At 42.5% G+C, this 21,779-nt stretch overlaps 1 protein-coding gene across 1 annotated transcript in view; it reads right to left on the bottom strand.

Annotated features, from left to right (window-relative positions):
• Positions 1-1,332: 1,332 nt before the first annotated feature.
• Positions 1,333-21,779, bottom strand: part of LOC137621074 (protein C10) — a 21,412-nt gene continuing 965 nt past the window's right edge. The window contains exons 2-3 of the mRNA XM_068351514.1: positions 19,583-19,759; positions 1,333-2,197 (exon numbers count right to left, since the gene is read on the bottom strand). Coding sequence (XP_068207615.1) covers positions 2,070-2,197; positions 19,583-19,759 — 305 coding nt within the window. The 3' untranslated portion in view covers positions 1,333-2,069. The remainder of the gene's footprint in view (positions 2,198-19,582; positions 19,760-21,779) is intronic.

Raw genomic sequence — 21,779 nt, 5'->3', positions numbered from 1 at the left:
ACATTGCTTCTCCCCTGGGCTTGGGAGCTTGCAAGAGGTCCCGGACTGGGAGGACGACTGGCGCGCACAAAAGTACCCTCACGCACATTAATCACTTATCACTTTGATTTCTGTTTGCACTTATTTCACTGAACTCGAAACTTTAAGTGGTTTGTACCTGAAACACGCAATTCTATCCTTTTTCAAAAGTTAGTAATTGCGAAAACAGAATTACAATGTAACAGAAAAATCTAATGAAAGATAATTCAGTGGCTGGAAAGAGACTAAACACTAGATCACTCTAGAAACGTTTAGTTTCTTCCCCTAAAGAGACTAGGGAGAAGAGCAAAAACGATAACGACGTTACTCGTACGCCTGGCAGGCTTGAATGAAACGTTTATCCTCTTTCTCCCTCCGTCTCTATCTCTCTCTCTCTCTCTCTCTCTTGACTTAGAACCTGAGAGAAGAGCCCAATCATATATATCGTTAAAACATATTATTGTTAAAGGGGAAAAAACTGAAAAGTTCCTTTATTAGGATCAAAACCATTAAGTTAAGAAAGAATGAACAAAACGCTAGACACGGTTACTCTTACTGCAACGTGAAACCGTGAACATTCTTCTCTATCGTAACGATAGAGTGCAAGTTGAACGTTCTGAACGTCAACAACTGCAGAGACAAAACAAAACGTTAGTTCAACTTTGAAAACAGTACGAGACTATCAAAGAAATTCTTTCAAACTCTGTGGCGGAAATAGCATAATATGTTAACAGGTAAAACCGAAATGACGGGCTCAATGTTAATTAACTTCGGTACCAAGAAAAGACCGCCTACTATTAGGAAGGTCGAATATAAACAAATATAAAAATTAATTTTAATAAGTTTATAATAAAAGGAAGTTAATCTATAACTTTTGTTAAGCAAAATTAAGAAAGAGAGTCTATACTCTTAGACACCAACACTTCCGTCTAAGGGAAGGGTCGGCCATTGAAAGGTGAACGAGAGTTCATACTCTCTACGCCACCATAATTAATCAAATTAATTCCAAAAGCTAACTAAGCTAATATAGAAGTTTCCAGTAAAGCGACAGCCGAAATCAAAGAGAAATACTTCACCAAAGTCGTGAAAATACTCCAAGAACATAAGCGTATCCCAGAACGTCTTGCCGGAAGCACGACAGAGGAATAATTGAGGAGGTGTCAACAAGAAGTACTTAAGTACCTGGCCACAGGTGGCGCTGGTAAATACACCCCCTTCTAGTATTGTGATAGCTGGCGTATCCCTCCATAGAATTCTGTCGGGCAACGGAGTTGACAGCTACATGATTATCGGGTAAGTTTAATATTGAAAATTCAACATTTACATCAAAAGCATCTTGTTATAAGATCATAGTAAAATAATAGATGACCTTTGACTCTCTATTAGTAACATTCTTTTACAGCCAGTTAGTACAAGGCCCTACCAATGATTTTCACACTAAGTCCAGACATCAACGATTTTAACAGTTATGACATATCTTAATACTGTACATAATTCATCATAAACTTGTATGGTCCACAGTCTCTTGATTCATGCCAAAAGATACCTGTCTTTGTCCACAGCTGTCAGTCATAGTCCATTACTACTCAACCATGTATATTAATGTTAACTAACAATGTTTAAATCTTCCATCACTTTTGCTTTATCTTTCAATACCACTCTCAACTCCTTTTTACCATGTTCACTGATGGTGCTTCATACAGAAAAAATTTGTAGGTCAATGGACATTAAAGCTCATTAAAAATACTCAATATATTAAACCATAATATGAAAAGGAAACCAAACACTGGGGACTACCAGGGTTGGTTGCCAGGCACTTCAGCAACTCTACTCTACAACTGCATGATATAACATACAAAATGATTGTTCAACCAGTTTATTAAAAATCTGAGGGTCTCTTTCTGTATGATTTGTGCATAAATCTTATACAGTATATACTTTCAGTTGTGTATTTCATATGCATTTGCAAAGTCTCACGAATCTTAACAAATGTATTCGCTTTTGTGCTATTTTAGAAATAGAAAATGCCCCACCGCCAACACGTGCTTGAGCTACGGATGCCCAGAAGGAGGGATCACAACTGCCGGGAGAAAATATGAACGAACTTGAGAGTGGAGTCTCACTACTTCCGGGTCATCTTGACCTAGGTTCTTCATTACGTGTTCAAATTGGATTGCTCCTAAGGATTCAATGAGAGAAAAATATGCTCTTAGTATTGAAATATGAAAAATATAAATACATTTACTGTACTTTAATTAATTACACATGGCTGGTTATGAAAAATAATCCAAAGAAAAGAATGCCTTTATGCAAAGCAATACTGTCTGATCATATAGTAAAGTCAGCTCCTACTGTAAATGATATGAAAAATATAAATACATTTACTGTACTTTAATTAATCACACATGGCTGGTTATGAAAAATAATCCAAAGAAAACAATGCCTTTATGCAAAGCAATACTGTCTGATCACATAGTAAAGTCAGCTCTTATTGTAAATGCAATTAACTTTAATTTAAAAAGGCAATTGAGTTTTCAAATTAACATAGAGTACCACTAAATTCCCAAAAGCAAAATTTTAATACTATAAAATGATATTTTAATGATAAAATAAATTTTTGAATATACTTACCCGGTGAATATATAATAGCTGCAACTCTGCGGCTCGACAGACAACATACTAAAAAAACTCGCGAGCGATCGCTATGCAGGTTGCGGGTGTGCCCACCAGCGCCAACTGTCGGCCAGATACCACTCTTGTATGTAAACAAAACCTTCAATTCTTCTCGTCCCGATGCGTCTCTATTGGGGAGGAAGGGAGGGTCATTTAATTTATATATTCACCGGGTAAGTATATTCAAAAATTTATTTTATAATTAAAATATCATTTTTAAATATTAAACTTAGCCGGTGAATATATAATAGCTGATTCACACCCAAGGAGGTGGGTAGAGACCAGAGTTAATATGTTTACAGCGTATAAGCTAAGAGTTTTTTCATTTTGACAGTTATCAATATAACAAAACCAAAATAATAGGTACCTGGTAAGGAAGTTGACTTAGACGATTACTCTGCCTTGTAAGTCTGTCTTCCTCACGGAGCCCAGCGATCCTCTTAGGATGCTGACAGACTCCCAGGAGCTGAAGTATCAAGGGCTGCAACCCATACAACAGGACCTCATCAAACCCCTAATCTGGGCGCTCTCAAGAAATGACTTTGACCACCCGCCAAATCAACCAGGATGCGAAAGGCTTCTTAGCCTTCCGAACAACCCATAAAAACAATATTAAAAACATTTCAAGAGACAGATTAAAAGGATATGGAATTAGGGAAGTGTAGTGGTTGAGCCCTCACCCACTACTGCACTCGCTGCTACGAATGGACCCAGTGTGTAGCAGTCCTCATAAAGAGTCTGGACATCTTTCAAGTAAAATGACGCGAACACTGACTTGCTTCTCCAAAAGGTCGCGTCCATGATACTTTGCAGAGATCTATTTTGCTTGAAGGCCACGGAAGTTGCTATAGCTCTAATCTCGTGCGTCTTAACCTTAAGCAAAGATCGGTCTTCCTCACTTAAGTGTGAATGAGCTTCTCGTATTAACAATCTGATAAAATATGACAAAGCATTCTTTGACATAGGTAAGGATGGTTTCTTAACCGAACACCATAACGCTTCAGATTTACCTCTTAAAGGCTTAGTACGAGCTAAATAGAACTTAAGAGCTCTAACGGGGCATAATACTCTCTCTAACTCGTTGCCTACGATCTTTGATAAGCTAGGAATATCAAAAGATTTAGGCCAAGGACGAGAAGGCAGTTCATTCTTGGCTAGGAAACCAAGTTGAAGAGAACAAGTGGCTTTTTCTGTCGAAAAACCGATGTTCTTGCTGAAGGCATGAAGCTCACTGACTCTTTTAGCTGAGGCCAAGCACACCAGGAAAAGAGTCTTAAGAGTGAGATCCTTCAGGGAGGCTGAATGTAAAGGCTCGAACCTGTCTGACATGAGGAATCTTAGGACCACGTCTAAATTCCATCCAGGTGTAGCCAAACGACGTTCCTTAGAGGTCTCAAAAGACTTAAGGAGATCTTGTAGATCTTTATTGTTGGAAAGATCTAAGCCTCTATGCTGGAAGACCGAAGTCAACATGCTCCTGTAGCCCTTGATCGTGGGAGCTGAAAGGGAGCGAACTCTTCTCAGGTATAAGAGAAAATCAGCGATTTGGGCTACAGAGGTACTGGACGAGGATACAGATACTGACTTGCACCAGTCTCGGAAGATTTCCCACTTTGATTGGTAAACTCTAATAGTAGAAGCTCTCCTCGCTCTTGCAATCGCACTGGCTGCCTCCTTCGAAAAGCCTCTAGCTCTCGAGAGTCTTTCGATAGTCTGAAGGCAGTCAGACGAAGAGCGTGGAGGCTTTGGTGTACCTTCTTTACGTGTGGCTGACGTAATAGGTCTACTCTTAGAGGAAGACTTCTTGGAAAGTCTACCAGCCATCGAAGTACCTCGGTGAACCATTCTCTCGCGGGCCAGAGGGGAGCAACTAACGTCAACCTTGTCCCTTCGTGAGAGGCGAATTTCTGCAGTACCTTGTTGACAATCTTGAATGGTGGGAATGCGTATAGGTCTAGGTGAGACCAATCTAGGAGAAAGGCATCTATATGTATTGCTGCTGGGTCTGGGACTGGAGAGCAATAGATTGGAAGCCTCTTGGTCATCGAGGTTGCAAAGAGGTCTATGGTGGGTTGACCCCAAGTCGCCCAAAGCCTCTTGCACACATCCTTGTGGAGGGTCCATTCGGTTGGAATTACCTGACCTTTCCGACTGAGACAATCTGCTAGAACGTTCAAGTCGCCCTGGATAAACCTCGTTACTAGGGAGATGCCTCGATCTCTTGACCAGATGAGCAGGTCCCTTGCGATCTCGTACAGTGTCAGGGAGTGGGTACCTCCTTGTTTCGAAATGTACGCCAAGGCTGTGGTGTTGTCCGAGTTGACCTCCACCACTTTGTCTCGAAGGAGACTCTCGAAGCTTATCAAGGCCAGGTGAACTGCCAAAAGCTCCTTGCCGTTGATATGCATGCTCCTCTGACTTGAGGTCCACAGACCTGAGCATTCCCGACCGTCCAGTGTCGCACCCCAACCCAAATCCGATGCGTCTGAGAAGAGAACGTGGTTTGGTTTCTGAACTGCTAGGGGAAGTCCCTCTCGTAGACTGATATTGTCTTTCCACCAATTCAGGCAAGTCTTTACTGTTTCAGAAATCGGGATCGAGACCGCCTCTAGCGTCTTGTCCTTCTTCCAGTGAAAAGCTAGATGGAATTGTAGAGGTCGGAGGTGTAGCCTTCCTAGCGAGACAAACTGCTCCAGGGATGATAGAGTTCCTACTAGACTCATCCAATTCCTGACTGAGCAACGTTCTCTCTTCAACATCTTTTGGATTACGAGCATGGCTTGATCTATTCTGGGGGGCGACGGAAAAGCCCGAAAAACTGGACTGCGAATCTCCATCCCTAAATACAGAATAGTTTGGGATGGGATCAGCTGGGACTTTTCCAAGTTGACCAGAAGTCCCAATTCCTTGGTCAGATCTAAAGTCCAATTGAGATCCTTCAGACAGCGATGACTGGACGAGGCTCTGAGAAGCCAGTCGTCCAAATAAAGGGAGGCTCGGATACCCGATAAATGGAGGAATTTTGCCACATTCCTCATAAGCCTCGTAAACACGAGAGGAGCAGGACTTAGGCCAAAGCACAGGGCCCGAAACTGGTACACCACATTGTCGAACACAAATCTCAGAAAAGGTTGGGAATCTGAGTGAATGGGGATGTGGAAGTAAGCGTCCCTTAGGTCGAGAGAGACCATCCAGTCTCCCTTTCAGACCGCTGCTAAGACTGACTTCGTGGTCTCCATGGTGAACTTTGTCTTTGTGACAAAGACATTCAGAGCACTGACGTCTAGCACCGGTCTCCAACCTCCTGTCTTCTTCGGTACTAGGAAGAGACGGTTGTAAAACCCCGGTGATTGAAGGTCCGAGACTTTGACCACCGCTCCCTTCTCTAGCAAAAGAGACACTTCTAGTTTCAGGGCTTGCCTCTTTGCTTCCTCTCGGTACCTGGGAGAGAGATCGATGGGGGACGTCGCTAGAGGAGGTTTGCGTACAAATGGGATTTTGTACCCCTCTCTGAGCAACTTCACAGACTGTTGATCTGCGCCTCTCTTCTCCCAGGCTTGCCAGAAGTTCTTGAGTCTGGCACCTACTGCTGTCTGAAGCTGCGGGCAGTCAGACTCTGCCCCGCGAGGACTTGGCTCCTTTCCTCTTTCCTCTCTTCCCTTCGGCACGAGTACTTCCCCTGCTGGGGGCTCTGCCACGAAAGGGCGGAATAAACCTGGACGCTGGAGTGTCTATCCTAGGTCTAGCAGACAAGGCAGACGAAGGGGTCCCTTTGCGAGCCGAGGACGCAACCAAGTCATGGGTGTCCTTCTGCACTAGAGACAACACTATTTCCTTAACTAAAAGTTCAGGAAACAAGAACTTAGACAAAGGGGCAAAGAGTAGCTCAGATCGTTGACAGGGCGTCACTCCTGCTGACAGAAAAGAGCACAGAGACTCTCGTTTCTTTAGGACTCCTGACGTAAACGAGGCGGAGAGCTCGTTGGAACCATCGCGGATGGCCTTATCCATGCAGGACATAATGAGTAAGGAGACATCTCTATCGGCTGATGAGATTTTCCTACTCAAGGCTCCCAAACACCAGTCAAGGAAGTTAAAAACTTCAAAAGCCCTAAAGATGCCTTTAAGTAGATGGTCCAGGTCTGAGGATGACCAACTAATCTTCGAGTGTCTCATGGCTAGGCGGCGGGGAGAGTTTACAAGACTTGAGAAGTCGCCCTGGGCAGAGGCAGGAACTCCCAAGCCGAGAACTTCTCCCGTGGCATACCAGACGCTCGATCTAGACGAGAGTTTAGTTGGGGGGAAGGCAAAGGCCGTCTTCCCTAAACTCCTCTTGGTTTCCAACCAATCGCCTAACAGCCGTAAAGCTCTCTTGGATGAGCGAGAAAGAACGAGTTTTGTAAAGGCTGGCATAGCAGCAGGTACGCCTAAAACAAACTCAGACGGCGGCGAACGAGGAGCCACAGAGACAAAGTGTTCAGGGAACAACTCTTTAAAAATGAGCATGACTTTTTTAAAGTCCATAGATGGCGGAACTGCTCTAGGCTCATCAATATCTGAAGGATGATCCTCAGGCTGAGGGTCAGCAACATCCTCATCCGAAAGTTCCTCATCTGATAACTGATGAGAAACAAGCAAAGGGGTAGGCAATGCTTGACACGCAGCGTCCGTCCGCACTGGTGCATAAGTGGCGGAGCAGGACGCAGCGTCCTGAAACTGCTGAACAGTCTGGGAACTGTCAACAACAACAACAGGTGCGTGAGGACGCACAGCGTCCACCCGAGACTGCTTAGACCGCCTGGGTTGTGCAGTCAAAACAACTCTAGGTTGCGGAGGTTGACGCACCGCGTCAAAACAAGTCAACTCTGATGGTTGGCGAACGTCCTGAACGTCACCAGGCGCATCAGTGAGTTGCTTAACGTCCACATGCGGCTGAAAATCCACACGAGACCGCATCGGGTGTGGTACAACCCCAACTGGTTGACGTGAGCTGGCTACACCAACGTCAACAGGACGCACAACAGAACGCTTGGGTGGCTGACGGCCAGGATCTCCGTGAGATAAACGGCTAGGTTCAACGGAAACCTTCTCTGCGTTGTAATCTTCCATAAGGGACGCAAGCTTAGACTGCATGACCTGCAGTATAACCCATTTAGGGTCTACGGTAACGGGTGCGGTAACAGACGGGGTTAACGTCTGAGACGGCACAACTTTGCCTTGCTTAGGCGTCGAGCAGTCATCCGATGACAGCAACGGGTCCGAACTGTCCCAATGACTACATCCGGGACGTTGGACCTGTCCTGAAGGGACCGACTTGCGTTTCAGAGGCCTAGAAACCTTGCTCCATGGTTTCTTGCGTGAAACGCCTTCGGAAGACGAGGTAAAAATGGGCTCTCTCGTCTTATGGTAGGGGCGATCTTGACGAGATACGCCTGATACCATAGAGGGAACGTCTGTTCGCTGATCATGGCCTCTCGAACTCATAAGTCGTACGACATTGCTTCTCCCCTGGGCTTGGGAGCTTGCAAGAGGTCCCGGACTAGGTGAACGACAGGCACAAACAGACGAACCCTCGGTCGCAACACTGTTCACAACACTTTGCGCACTAATCACTTTCCCACTTTCCGCCGTGGCACTGTGGCACTTAAGTTCCTTCACGTCAGCCATGAGTTGATTACGGTCACTTGCTAACGCTTCAACTCTCTCCCCCAAGGCATGAATAGCACGTAACATGTCTTGCATAGACGGTTCCTGAGTGCTAGAAGGGGGGTTAGGAACAACCACTACAGGGGAAGGATTAGGTTCAGGGGCATGTGGAGAGGAAAAATCTACGGACCTAGATGAACTTCTCCTTACCCTATCTCTCTCTAGTCTGCGTGTATACTTATCATATTCGATAAAATCGAATTCCGAAAGGCCCACGCATTCCTCACACCGATCTCCCAATTGACAGGTTTTACCCCGACAATTGGAACAAACAGTATGAGGGTCGAGAGAAGCCTTTGGAAGACGCCTATTACAGTCCCTAGCATTACACTTTCGAAATCTAGGTACTTGAGAAGGGTCAGCCATTTTGAATTAGTCAAAGAAAATTCCAAAAACAATCCAAGTCATCAATAAATAATCCGATTCAATAAAGAGTTCAAGAGTTTATGTTGAGGAAAAACACCTGTACTGCGAAAGCTCAAACCAAAATAAAGTACTTCACCAAATATGATGGGAAAACTCCAGGTTCTACAGCGAGTATAAGTACGTCTTGTTGTCAACGTCGACAGAGAAGAATTGAAGGTTTTGTTTACAAACAAGAGTGGTATCTGGCCGACAGTTGGCGCTGGTGGGCACACCCGCAACCTGCATAGCGATCGCTCGCGAGTTTTTTGAGTATGTTGTCTGTCGAGCCGCAGAGTTGCAGCTATTATATATTCACCGGCTAAGTTTAATATTTAAAATACAATAATACTGTATATCAAGTTCCCCTTAAAGAAATACAGTAATTATGTATAAAATATTTCAGCCCAACACATAAAAACGTATTGTGATTATCTGTGTTATTACAGTATAATCACCTTAAATAAATGTGTTATACACAGCAACCTGACAAATTTCCTGGCACCAAGGACAGGGAGGCCATTCCATAACTGAAAAAACCCTTGCAGTTACGCTATACAGTAAAAGTTAAGAAAGGCTGGAATTAAGTGAAAAGCTAAAAAGAGGGTATAACTAGGGACCAAAGGCATACTGTATATCACAGACCATTCTAAGTCATGCCTAATGTGCAGCATGGGGTAAGCTTACTATGTTAATTCACTACACCGTACAGTATTATACATTAGAGACTCCAGACAGGGAGTGAGAGAGATTATCTCCATTAATCCCTGATATTTAAGGCCTAACAAGACTCTTGGTTAGATTCACCGTCACCAAATTGAAGCAAGAGACCAAAAGAGAAAAATAAACATGCATTTTCTCTATTTATTACGAAGACATATTTCTTCGTTTTTTCCTTTGTCATCCCTACATTAAGGGATTGTATCAAATCCATCTTCCAGGTCATTAATAAACATGAATAAAAGAAAATGTTATGTTGTTTCATTGTTGCTTATGAAGTACAGGAGACAATGGTTGTGTATACACTAAGGATTAGACTTTTTTATCATCCCTTAAACAAAATAGTATATTAGTACTGTATATAGTATACTGTAGTATATAGAGCTGTGGTGGCCGATGCAGTAACGTCCCTGACTGTTGAACGCTACACTGGGGTTCGAGTAAAGCTCAAACTCGTCAGTTCCTTTGATCTGCAATCTCACCATCCTTGTGAGCTAAGGATGGGGGGTTTAGGGAAGCCCATAGATCTATTTGCTGAGTCATCAACAGCTATTGCCTGGTCCTCCTTGGTCCTAGCTTGGGTGGAGAGGGGGCTTAGGCGCTGATCATATGCATATATGGCCAGTCTCTAGGGCATTGTCCTGCTTGATAGGGCAATATCACTGTCCCTTGACCCTGCCATTAATGAGTGGCCTTTAAACCTTTAAACAGTATTTGCATAGCACTTTCAATTTTTTTTACGTATTACTATGCTGTATAAAAAATCTATTAATTACTTAAATTATCTTCAGTATGAAGCTAATGTATGAAGATTATCTATGTGTACAAATATGTTCATAAAGGAAATAGATACTTGTCAGTTTTTATTCTTTCTTTTATTTGTGATAGGAGGAATGATGTGAGAGAGGCAAGAGAGCGTGCTAGAAATAGGAATGAATGGCGAGCGATTGTGACGATGTTCCGGTAGGCCCTGCTGCTTCCTCCAGTGCCTTGGATGACTGCAGAGGTAGAAGCAGTAGGGGATTCAGCGTTATGAAGCTTCCTCTGTGGTGGATAACGGGGGAGGGTGGGCTGTGGCACCCTAGCAGTACCAGCCGAACTCGATTGAGTCCCTTGTCAGGTTGCGAGGAACGTAGAGAAGAGAGGTCCCCTTTTTTTGTTTTATTTATTTGATATCCCCCCAAAATTGGGGGAAGTGCCTTGGTATATGTATGTACTGTACTGTACAAAGTATAGGAATATCGTTAGACAACGTTAAAAGCTGTAGTACATGCAAAACAATGTACTGAGGAGAAATTTAAAGAAAATTTAGAAAAAGCCTCATATAAATTGAATGATGCTGTTGTTGCAATTATGTACTATTCAACAATAATAATCATGATAATAATACTGTCAAACTAAAATTTAATTCTACTGCCATCAAGAGAAAGGCCCCTGCAAGTACCTGACACTTGAATGCACAATATCATTATGGGAACCAGAGAAATTGTATTGGTCCCTTTACTTATCAGCTGGATTTAAATTTGATAACATTACTCAACCCAAGTCCAATGGAAACAAAAACAAATAAAAAGGAAGAAGTGGGCCCTAACTTCTATAAGATCAGACCACTCTTTAGCAATGGAAAATATAAAAAAAGGAAACAAATATAGCAGTACAAGGAAATGAATGGTTATTGAATTGGTTTTTTATTTCCTACTTATTCTCTTAATTTCCTGAACAGCTTCAAGGCATTAATTCCCAGCAACACAGTTTAAAAGAAGTTCATTATTTAAATAAATCTGGAAGGACTTTCGGCTAATTACCAACATTTATTGGAGTCATGAAGCTACAGTTAACATTGAGAATAATTTAACACCATGGATAGAAATAAAACAAGGAGTAAGAAAGGGATATGTAATGTCACCAGACTTCTTCTCTATGTATGGAGAAATCATAATGAGACGTATATCAGGAATGGAAGGAATAAAAGTTGGAGAAAATACAAATATTAGATTTGCAGATGACACTGTAATAATAGCTGACTCAAAAGAGAAACTGCAAACACTTCTTGACATAGAAAGCAAGAGTGAGAACATGGGACTAAAAATCAACATAAGAAGTAGTAGTAGCTTAAAAAAAAAACCTGGAACCTCCTAATTGCAACATCATAATGGATGGAGCAACAATAAAACAAAAAAATGCCCTTGTATATCTAGGCAGTATGATAACACATGATGCAAGATGTAATAAAGAAATGGGAAAAAGAATACTTATAACAAAACATGCCTTCAACAGTCCGAAAACTCTGTTGACAATCTACAGGATATGGATTCGGACAAAAGTTAGAGCACTGAAAACCTATGTATGGTCCATACGACACATGGCCATTAAACAAGAACTTGAAAATTAAATAAACGCAACTGAATTATGGTTTTACAGAAGAATGTTAAAGATCCCATGGACTGAGAGAGTAACAAATGAGGAGGTATTGAGAAGAATGAATCAGGAGAGATCACTTCTAAAAGTGATAGGAAGGAGGCAGATGGAATTTCTGGGACATATAATAGGAAGAGAAAAGATCAAACTTTTCTGCCTTACAGGAAAGATAGAGGGGAGAAGAGCAAGAGAATGGCAATGGAAAAAGTTTTTGGACAGCTTACTGGAAAATATACATGAGAATGTAACAGCTGGACAATTTATAAAGAGAACTCAAGACATGACCAGGTGGAAGCAATTGACACCCCAAGTCAAAGACAGGGTACCAAGGTAGATAGATAGGAAGAATTATGTTATTTTTATTAGTAAAATAAATTTTTGAATATACTTACCCGATAATCATGTAGCTGCCAACTCCGTTGCCCGACAGAATTCTATGGAGGGATACGCCAGCTATCACAATACTAGAAGGGGGTGTACTTACCAGCGCCACCTGTGGCCAGGTACTCAAGTACTTCTTGTTGACACCTCCTCAATTATTCCTCGGTCCACTGGTTCTCTATGGGGAGGAAGGGAGGGTCGATTAAATCATGATTATCGGGTAAGTATATTCAAAAATTTATTTTACTAATAAAAATAACATTTTTCAATATTAAACTTACCCGATAATCATGTAGCTGATTCACACCCAGGGGGGTGGGTGAAAACCAGTGTACAAGATTAAAGGATAGCTAAGTATCCCGTATTTCATATAATCAGTTATCCACAATAACAATGAAATAATAAGTACCTGGTAAGGAAGTCGACTTGAACCGTTACTCTGCCTTTAATAAGATCGTCTTCCTTACTGAGCGCAGCGTTCCTCTTGGGAGGCTGAATCAACTCAAAGGTGCTAAAGTATACAGGGCTGCAACCCATACTAAAGGACCTCATCACAACCTTTAACCTCGGCGCTTCTCAAGAAAGAATTGACCACCCGCCAAATCAACAAGGATGTGGAAGGCTTCTTAGCCGACCGTACAACCCATAAAAAGTATTCAAGAGAAAGGTTAAAAGGTTATGGGATTATGGGAATGTAGTGGCTGAGCCCTCGCCTACTACTGCATTCGTTGCTACGAATGGTCCCAGGGTGTAGCAGTACTCGTAAAGAGACTGGACATCTTTGAGATAGAATGATGCGAACACTGACTTGCTTCTCCAATAGGTTGCATCCATAACACTCTGCAGAGAATGGCTCTGTTTGAAGGCCACTGAAGTAGCCACAGCTCCCACTTCATGTGTCCTTACCTTCAGCAAAGCAAGGTCTTCTTCCTTCAGATGAGAATGTGTTTCTCTAATCAGAAGCCTGAATAGTAAGAAACTGAGTTCTTAGAACTTGGAAAAGAAGGTTTCTTGATAGCACACTATAAGGCTTCTGATTGTCCTTGTAAAGGTTAAGACCTTTTTAGATAGTACCTAAGAGCTCTAACTGGGCAAAGTACTCTCTTCAGACCATTCCCCACCAAGTTGGACAGGCTTGGGATCTCGAACGACTTAGGCCAAGGACGTGAAGGAAGCTCGTTTAGCAAAAACCGAGCTGCAAGGAACATGTAGCCGTTTCAGATGTGAAAACAATGATCCTGCTGAAGGCGTGGATCTCACTTACTCTTTTAGCTGTTGTCAAGCACACGAGGAAAAGAGTTTTTAATGTGAGGTCCTAAAAAGAGGCTGATTGGAGAGGTTCAAATCTTATGACATAAGGAACCTTAGGACCACGTCTAGATTCCAGCCTGGAGTGGACAACCGACGTTCCTTTGAGGTCTCAAAAGACCTAGGGAGGTCCTGTAGATCTTTGTTGGTGGAAAGATCCAGGCCTCTGTGGCGGAAAACCGCTGCCAACATACTTCTGTAACCCTTGATCGTAGGAGCTGAAAGGGATCTTACTTTCCTTAGATATAACAGGAAGTCAGCAATCTGGGTTACAGTGGTACTGGTTGAGGAAACTGCATTGGTCTTGTACCAGCTACGGAAGACTTCCCCTATAGACTGATAGATACTGAGAGTGGATGTTCTCCTTGCTTTGGCAATCGCTCTGGCTGCTTCCTTCGAAAAGCCCCTAGCTCTTGAGAGTCTTTCGAAAGTCTGAAGGCAGTCAGACGAAGAGCGTGGAGGATTGGTGTACCTTCTTTACGTGAGGTAGACTTAGAAGGTTCACTCCTAGAGGAAGAGTCCTGGGAATGTCGACCAGCCATTGCAGTACCTCTAAGAACCATTCTCTCGCGGGCCAGAGCGGAGCCAACCAACGTCAGCCGTGTCCCTTTGTGAGAGGAGAACTTCTGAAGTACCCTGTTGACAATCTTGAACGGCGGGAATGCATACAGGTCGAGATGGAACCAATCCAGCAGAAAAGCATCCACGTGAACTGCTGCTGGGTCTGGAATCGGAGAACAATACAACAGGAGTCTCTAGGTTATCGAGGTAGTGAACAGATCTATGGTTGGCTGACCCCACAGGGCCCAAAGTCTGCTGCAAACATTCTTGAGAAGGGTCCACTCTGTGGGGATGACCTGACCCTTCCGTCTGAGGTGATCTGCCATGACATTCATACCGCCCTGAATGAACCTCGTTACCAGTTAGCTTTCGATCTTTAGACCAGATGAGTAGGTCCCTTGCGATCTAGAACAACTTCCACGAAAGAGTCCCTCCCTGCTTGAAGATATAAGCCAGGGCTGTGGTGTTGTCAGAGTCCACCTCCACCACTTTGTTAAGCTGGAGGGACTTGAAGTTTATCAAGGCCAGAATAACCGCCAACAACTCCTTGCAATTGATGTGAAGTGTCCTTTGCTCCTGATTCCAAGTTCCCGAGCATTCTTGTCCGTCCAAAGTCGCACCCCAGCCCGTGTCTGATGCGTCCGAGAGGAGACGGCGGTTGTGTTTCTGAACAGCCAAAGGTAGACTTCCTTGAGAAGAAAGCTGTTCTTACACCACGCGAGAGAAGACCTCCTCTCTTCGGAAACAGGACTGAGACCGTCTCTAGCGTCATGTCCTTTATCCAGTGAGCAGCTAGATGATACTGAAGGGGGGGGAGGTGGAGTCTCCCTAACACGATGAACAGGGCCAGCGATGAAAGTGTCCCTGTTAGACTCATCCACTACCTGACTGAGCATCGGTTCCTTCTCAGCATGCTCTGGATGCATTCTAGGGCTTGGAAGATCCTTGGGGCCGACGGAAAAGTCCGAAAAGCTCGACTCTGAAGATCCATACCCAAGGAGACAATGGTCTGGGATGGGACGAGCTGAGACTCCTCAAAATTGACCAGGAGGCCCAGTTCCTTGGTCAGATCCATAGTCCATTTGAAAATCTCCAGACAGCGACGACTTGTGGGAGCTCTTAAAAGCCAGTCGTCTGACGGAGCCGGACACAAGATCATGGTACTGCTGCACAGTCTGTGAACTGTCAATCATGGGCAAGCGAGGAAGTACAGTGACAACCCGAATCTGTCTAGACTGTCTGGGTCGTATAGACAACTCCTTATCGGGTTGCTGAGGTTGCCGCACTGCGTCACAACAAGTCACTTCTGTTGGTTGTTGAACGTCTTCCCCGTGACACATTGACTCCGTAAACAAAAAATCCTCTAACAAGGACTAAGCTTGGACTGCATGTCTTGTAACACAGCTCAAGGTCTATGGGAGCAGGTGTGGTAACAGACGGGATTAGCGACTGAAGTGGAACCATTACCTTCCCTGGAAGCATGTTATGCTTAAATAAAAGTCCATAGGAGGCTATGCAGCTAAAGGCTCCCTCCAAATGACAGAGTCCTCAAGGGAATATCAGAAGGAGGGAGAAAAGAACTTTCTCATCTACAGGGACCATATCCTAGAAAAGCTAAGTTCTCTCAGTGAGGGTTCACTGGTGCAAAAGCAGCAGACTAGAAGGCAACGTTATGAAACTGCTTGACAGTCTAGTGAGTTGGCAACAACCAAAGATGTGTGACTGAGAAGCATGCGGTAAGGTATGCAGAGCATGTTGTATGCAGAGTATGCTGTATGCAGAGCATCCTGTATGTAGAGCATGTTGTATGCAGAGCATGCTGAATGCAGAGCATGCTGTATGCAGAGCATGTTGTATGCAGAGCATGCTGTGTGCAGAGCATGTTGTATGCAGAGCATGCTGTATGCAGAGCATGCTGTATGTAGAGCATGTTGTATGCAGAGCATGCTGAATGCAGAGCATGCTGTATGCAGAGCATGCTGTGAGCAGAGCATGTAAGGTAAGCAGAGCGTGTGCATGGCGTTTAACATTTCTCAGAAATTCCATGACCAGTGCTAGAGTGCTTTATGCATGCTTGCATGGGGTTTTAATATCAACATAATATATACCTTACATTCATAACTCATGATTCATATTTTTGCCATATTTTGCGATATTGTTAAAAATATATTGCCAGGAATACAAATATATTTTTATAAGTAATACAAATAACCTCCATTATCATAGGTTTGAAAATGAAGGTAAGGTATGCTGAACAGCAGAGTCAGAACGAGCTGGAACAACAATAGTTGTGGTTTCCTCTTCAAGACTCTGTTGAGGGAACACCTGAGGCTCAGTCTGCAAAGGCTGATCAGCAGAAGGTAGGCTCATGGGTGGAGGAGGCTGACTCCTGGCATGAGTGGCTGAACTCAAGGGTTGCGCTTGCTGAGTGGTTGGCGGATGCGCAGTAGCAAGTTCCTGAGGAACGAGTTGAGGTTCCTGCGGTGTGAGCTGAGAGCGAAAAGGTAGTGGCTGCGCAGAACGCAGTAAAAATCTCGCAAGTTGAGGCTCCTGAGGCGCAAGGCTAAGGTGTTGAGGTGCTTGCCTTGAGGAGGGTTGAGCTCGCTGCAGCGAGAGCTGCGGAGACTGACTCATGGACGGGAGAGGTTGTTGTACCTCAACCGAGTGTTGCATCACTGGTGGAGCAGCAAGTGGAGGCGGAGGAAGAGAGGTATAATCCTCCTGATCCCATTGTAAAAGTTGCCTTAAGGAAGGCGGAGGCTGAACACCACTGGGAACAGCAAACTCAGAACGTGGCTCAACATCGTACGCCTGGCAGGTGGAACTGCGATCAGGCGGAGCGAGCGCAGGCGGAGGGAGTGTAGGCGGAGGCGGAGGCGCAACACTCTCAGCCCGACACTCACGCATCAAGTCCGAAAGCAGTGCTTGCATGGACTGTAGTAGAGTCCACTTGGGGTCGGCAGAAACTACAGTAGGCTGAGGTAAAGCCTTAACAGTCGAGCTCTGTTGTGGCAGAACCTTACTCCTCTTAGGCGGAGTGCATTCAACTGATGACTGAGGAGAGTCAGAGCTAACCCAATGACTGCATCCGGGTTGTTGAACTCTAACTTCGTACGTCTGGCATAGGTCTGGACTTTACGTTTAAGAGGTCTTGAGACCTGAGACCAGCGTTTTCTCCCCTAAATTTCTTCTGCAGACGAGCAAAATAAGGGCTCAATCGTCTGCGGGTGGGAGTGACGGTCTCGGTAAGACACGCCCACAACCACCGAGGATACTTCTGTGCGCCGATCAAGGCCTGCTGAACCCTTCTGCCCTTCGACATTGCTTCTCCCCTGGGCTTGGGAGCTTGCAAGAGGTCCCGGACTGGGAGGACGACTGGCGCGCACAGAAGTACCCTCACGCACAACACTGAACTTTGCGCTAATCACTTATCACTTTGATTTTCTGTTTGCACTTATTTCACTGAACTCGAAACTTTAAGTGGTTTGTACCTGAAACACGCAATTCTATCCTTTCTCAAAAGTTAGTAATTGCGAAAACAGAATTACAATGTAACAGAAAAATCTAATGAAAGATAAATAATTCAGTGGCTGGAAAGAGACTAAACACTAGATCACTCTAGAAACGTTTACCTTCTTCCCCTAAAGAGACTAGGGAGAAGAGTAAAAACGATAACAACGTTATTCGTACGCCTGGCAGGCTTGAATGAAACGTTTATTCTCCTCTTTCTCCCTCCGTCTCTATCTCTCTCTCTCTCTCTCTCTCTCTCTTGACTTAGAACCTGAGAGAAGAGCCCAATCATATATATCGTTAAAACATATTATTGTTAAAGGAAAAAACTGAAATATTTCCCAAAATGAAAAGTTCCTTTATTAGGATCAAAACCATTAAGTTAAGAAAGAATGAACAAAACGCTAGACACGGTTACTCTTACTGCAACGTGAAACCGTGAAAACTCTTTCTCTATCGTAACGATAGAGTGCAAGTTGAACGTTCTGAACGTCAACAACTGCAGAGACAAAACAAAACGTTAGTTCAACTTTGAAAACAGTACTAGACTATCAAAGAAATTCTTTCAAAGACATTAAAATAGCATAATATGTTAACAGGTAAAACCGAAATGACGGGCTCAATGTTAATTAACTTCGGTACCAAGAAAAGACCGCCTACTATTAGGAAGGTCGAATATAAACAAATATAAAAATTAATTTTAATAAGTTTATAATAAAAGGAAGTTAATCGAAGAGGCCTATAAGAGGCGGAGAGATATAAAATAAATCTATAACTTTTGTTACAAAATTAAGAAAGAGAGTCTATACTCTCTTAGACACCAACACTTCCGTCTAAGGGAAGGGTCGGCCATTGAAAGGTGAAAGAGAGTTCATACTCTCTTCGACACCATAATTAATCAAATTAATTCCAAAAGCTAACTAAGCTAATATAGAAGTTTCCAGTAAAGCGACAGCCGAAATCAAAGAGAAATACTTCACCAAAGTCGTGAAAATACTCCAATAACATAAGCGTATCCCAGAACGTCTTGCCGGAAGCACGACAGAGGAATAATTGAGGAGGTGTCAACAAGAAGTACTTGAGTACCTGGCCACAGGTGGCGCTGGTAAGTACACCCCCTTCTAGTATTGTGATAGCTGGCGTATCCCTCCATAGAATTCTGTCGGGCAACGGAGTTGGCAGCTACATGATTATCGGGTAAGTTTAATATTGAAAATTGTGATTTTGGTTATCTCTTCCTCTTCTATTCTAAATTTGACTTTACTCAGACTCCATATCACCAAACTCTAATCACACTAGCCTGTACGGGTAACACATCTATCATCGCCTGATGTGATTTGTCTATTAACTATATTGTGTGGAACAGAGTTTGAATTGTTCTCATCAGCTCCCCTGCTAACTCACTCCCTTAAAGCAAAGGTACACAGCTCTTCTTGGAAAAGGACACTTTGAAATCAAATCACAGTTCACTGGTTTTGGATTATGCCAAAGCCTTTGTACAAGTGCCTTCCACAGTCTTGGCTTAGAGTTTTATTGCTTGAAGGTACTATACAATACCCAACATAATTATAAGTCAATTTGCTTTTCCTCTTGTTCACAAGATGAAACTAAGTGATGAGAAAATTTCAAAGTGCAAGCACAAACCCATCCAAGCCATAACATGATGAATACAAAATGATAAGAGAAGCTAATCAAGTCAGCTAGACTGATGGGGAGACACAAACTAGCGTTAAGAGTGACAGTTTCCTTGGCTTAATTTTGTTTTGTCAAATAACTAAAGCCACTGAAAGTAATAACATTATAAATGTCAGGTAAGATTCATTGAAACAATTACAAACAGTAATAAAAATACAGTAATAACAATTATACAGTAATAAAACCTTACCAACACCATCCTGAGAAAATCCATAATTTCCAATGACTTGTATGGTAACTTGAGTTACTAGTGGAAACACTCTTGTCATAAGAGCAACCATGTCATTACCAGCAGCCTCTCTTGCAGCTTCCAGAGATTCAACAACATCGCCACTTGTGAGAGCAGCCAAAATTTCCCGCAACGCAGCTGTAATAAGTAAATGTGTTTAAGACTTCATGTCATGGAAAATATTACAAATAGTTAATATTTCTAACAATATAAAAAGCTAAACATTCAGTCTCTACAAACTTGAACATCAAAAACGATAAAAAGAAACCTTCTTCACGGGAGGTTGCATGTTGTACGACACCACCCAATAGATTAAGTTCAAGACAAAATCAACGACACTGAGGCAGCAATTACTTTCAATAAAACCTGTTTAAAGACGGCCTACTCCAGAAATATCATCCAAATGAAATTTTTTTTTTCCCCAAGATTCTGTAGTCATTGACTTTATCAAGTTTTCTTTTCATGTTTCCTGAAATTAGCTAGTGAGACATAGGAGTTGATCTCATTGGTTTTAAGGGTATAAAATGCAGGACTTTTAAGGTTTAAAAAAGAAAAGATTACGTGTACCCATGTCGCCGTAAGTTTATTCCTGAGCTAATAATTCCTCAGTGGTTAGGCATCACCCTTATGACTTCTCTCCCCCCCTTTTTATTCCTTTCAGAAATTCTAATAAACAATATTATTATGCTCTATCTATTACCCTTGACACTTTCAAAGCAAAAAAATAACATAAAATTTTCAATATACAACAGAATTGTCTTGTAACATTAGGATATTATCCTTTTGATTGCACTAAAGTATAAACATGAGGTTCTGTATGTCAATATAAAATTTAAAGTTCTATAACAGATCAAAAGTTCCTTTTCTCACAAAAAATAAATACTGTAAAGACTTTAATTCATGCTTTAAACCAGTACAGTAATACCACATCTTGCATTGTTAATTAGTTCCAAGGCGATGTTTGACGTAAGTCGGATTTTCGATGTAAGTCATATATAGACATATGACTATTATGTTCCCTATACACACACAGCACTCACCAAAAAAGAGTACTTATAAATTCTATCCTTATATAAAAACTCACGTAAAGTCGGGAAAAGTGATGTAACGAGTATTTTATTTTTGTATTTATTTCTTAAGGATGAGCAACATAAAATAAAAAATGACGATAGTCGAACCAACGTAAAGAAGAGCATTACTGTAGATCATCTAAAGCCCCTTCCACACGAGGGGCAAATGCATGGGAGGCTGACCCTGTTAGACATCTTTTGGTATAGGTGGCAATCACGTGTGTAGATGATGTCATAAGCGAGGATACCACAGGCAAACCATCCAAGTGTTTGTGCCCATTGTTGAGGCACTGGATGGAAACCTGGCTAGGGATGACGATGCCAGGCACAACACTGACTGCACTCTGTCCTCTACCAAGCGTCTGGCCCAAGTCATACGTTCGCCTGCCTGTGCCAATTGCCTGCCTTGGACTCTTTGATCTGGTAACACTGTTTCAAAGCGAGCGGGCAATTCAGAGTGCCCTACCATCATTTGCCCCTCGTTTGTGAGGGGCTTAAGATGGGATATCTAATGCAATGGTGTGCGCATACAGTCATCGGTCAAATCATTGTTCAATTTTTCCTTTACTGTATAACACAATTCTTCAATCATAATGGATATCAATTTGAAAAAGGAAAAGCTGTTCACAAATTTCAAAGATTGACATATCTGAATCAAAATTGTGTACTAATTGTACTATATTTTTACTTGAGTCTTCCTTGGGAAAACTAGTTTTGAATGAGGCAAAGTATCAAAAGAATTAAATAATTATTCTTTATTTATATATATAACCATATTTACTATAGAGTTTATATTTGCAAAAATTCAACTAGAGCCCAATTTTTAAATATAATCAATACAGTACTCTATATATTTCTGCTTGATTATGATGAGAATCATGCAAATCTCACAACAATACAACAATTTTTGTTTAAAATACTGTATGCAATATAAGTGTAAGGTCTCCATATCTACCCTACGCAACAAACAAGAATAAAAGATCGATTGGGAATATGGTCACATTGTAATACATCCAGTAAAGAATTAGAAAACAACGCATATATACTACACTCGATAATTAACAATGGGGCCAAACCCTTCGACCCCC

The sequence above is a fragment of the Palaemon carinicauda genome, chromosome 27 (assembly GCF_036898095.1).
Source record: "Palaemon carinicauda isolate YSFRI2023 chromosome 27, ASM3689809v2, whole genome shotgun sequence".
NCBI lineage: Eukaryota > Metazoa > Arthropoda > Malacostraca > Decapoda > Palaemonidae > Palaemon > Palaemon carinicauda.
This window is presented reverse-complemented; position numbering and strand designations above follow the sequence as displayed.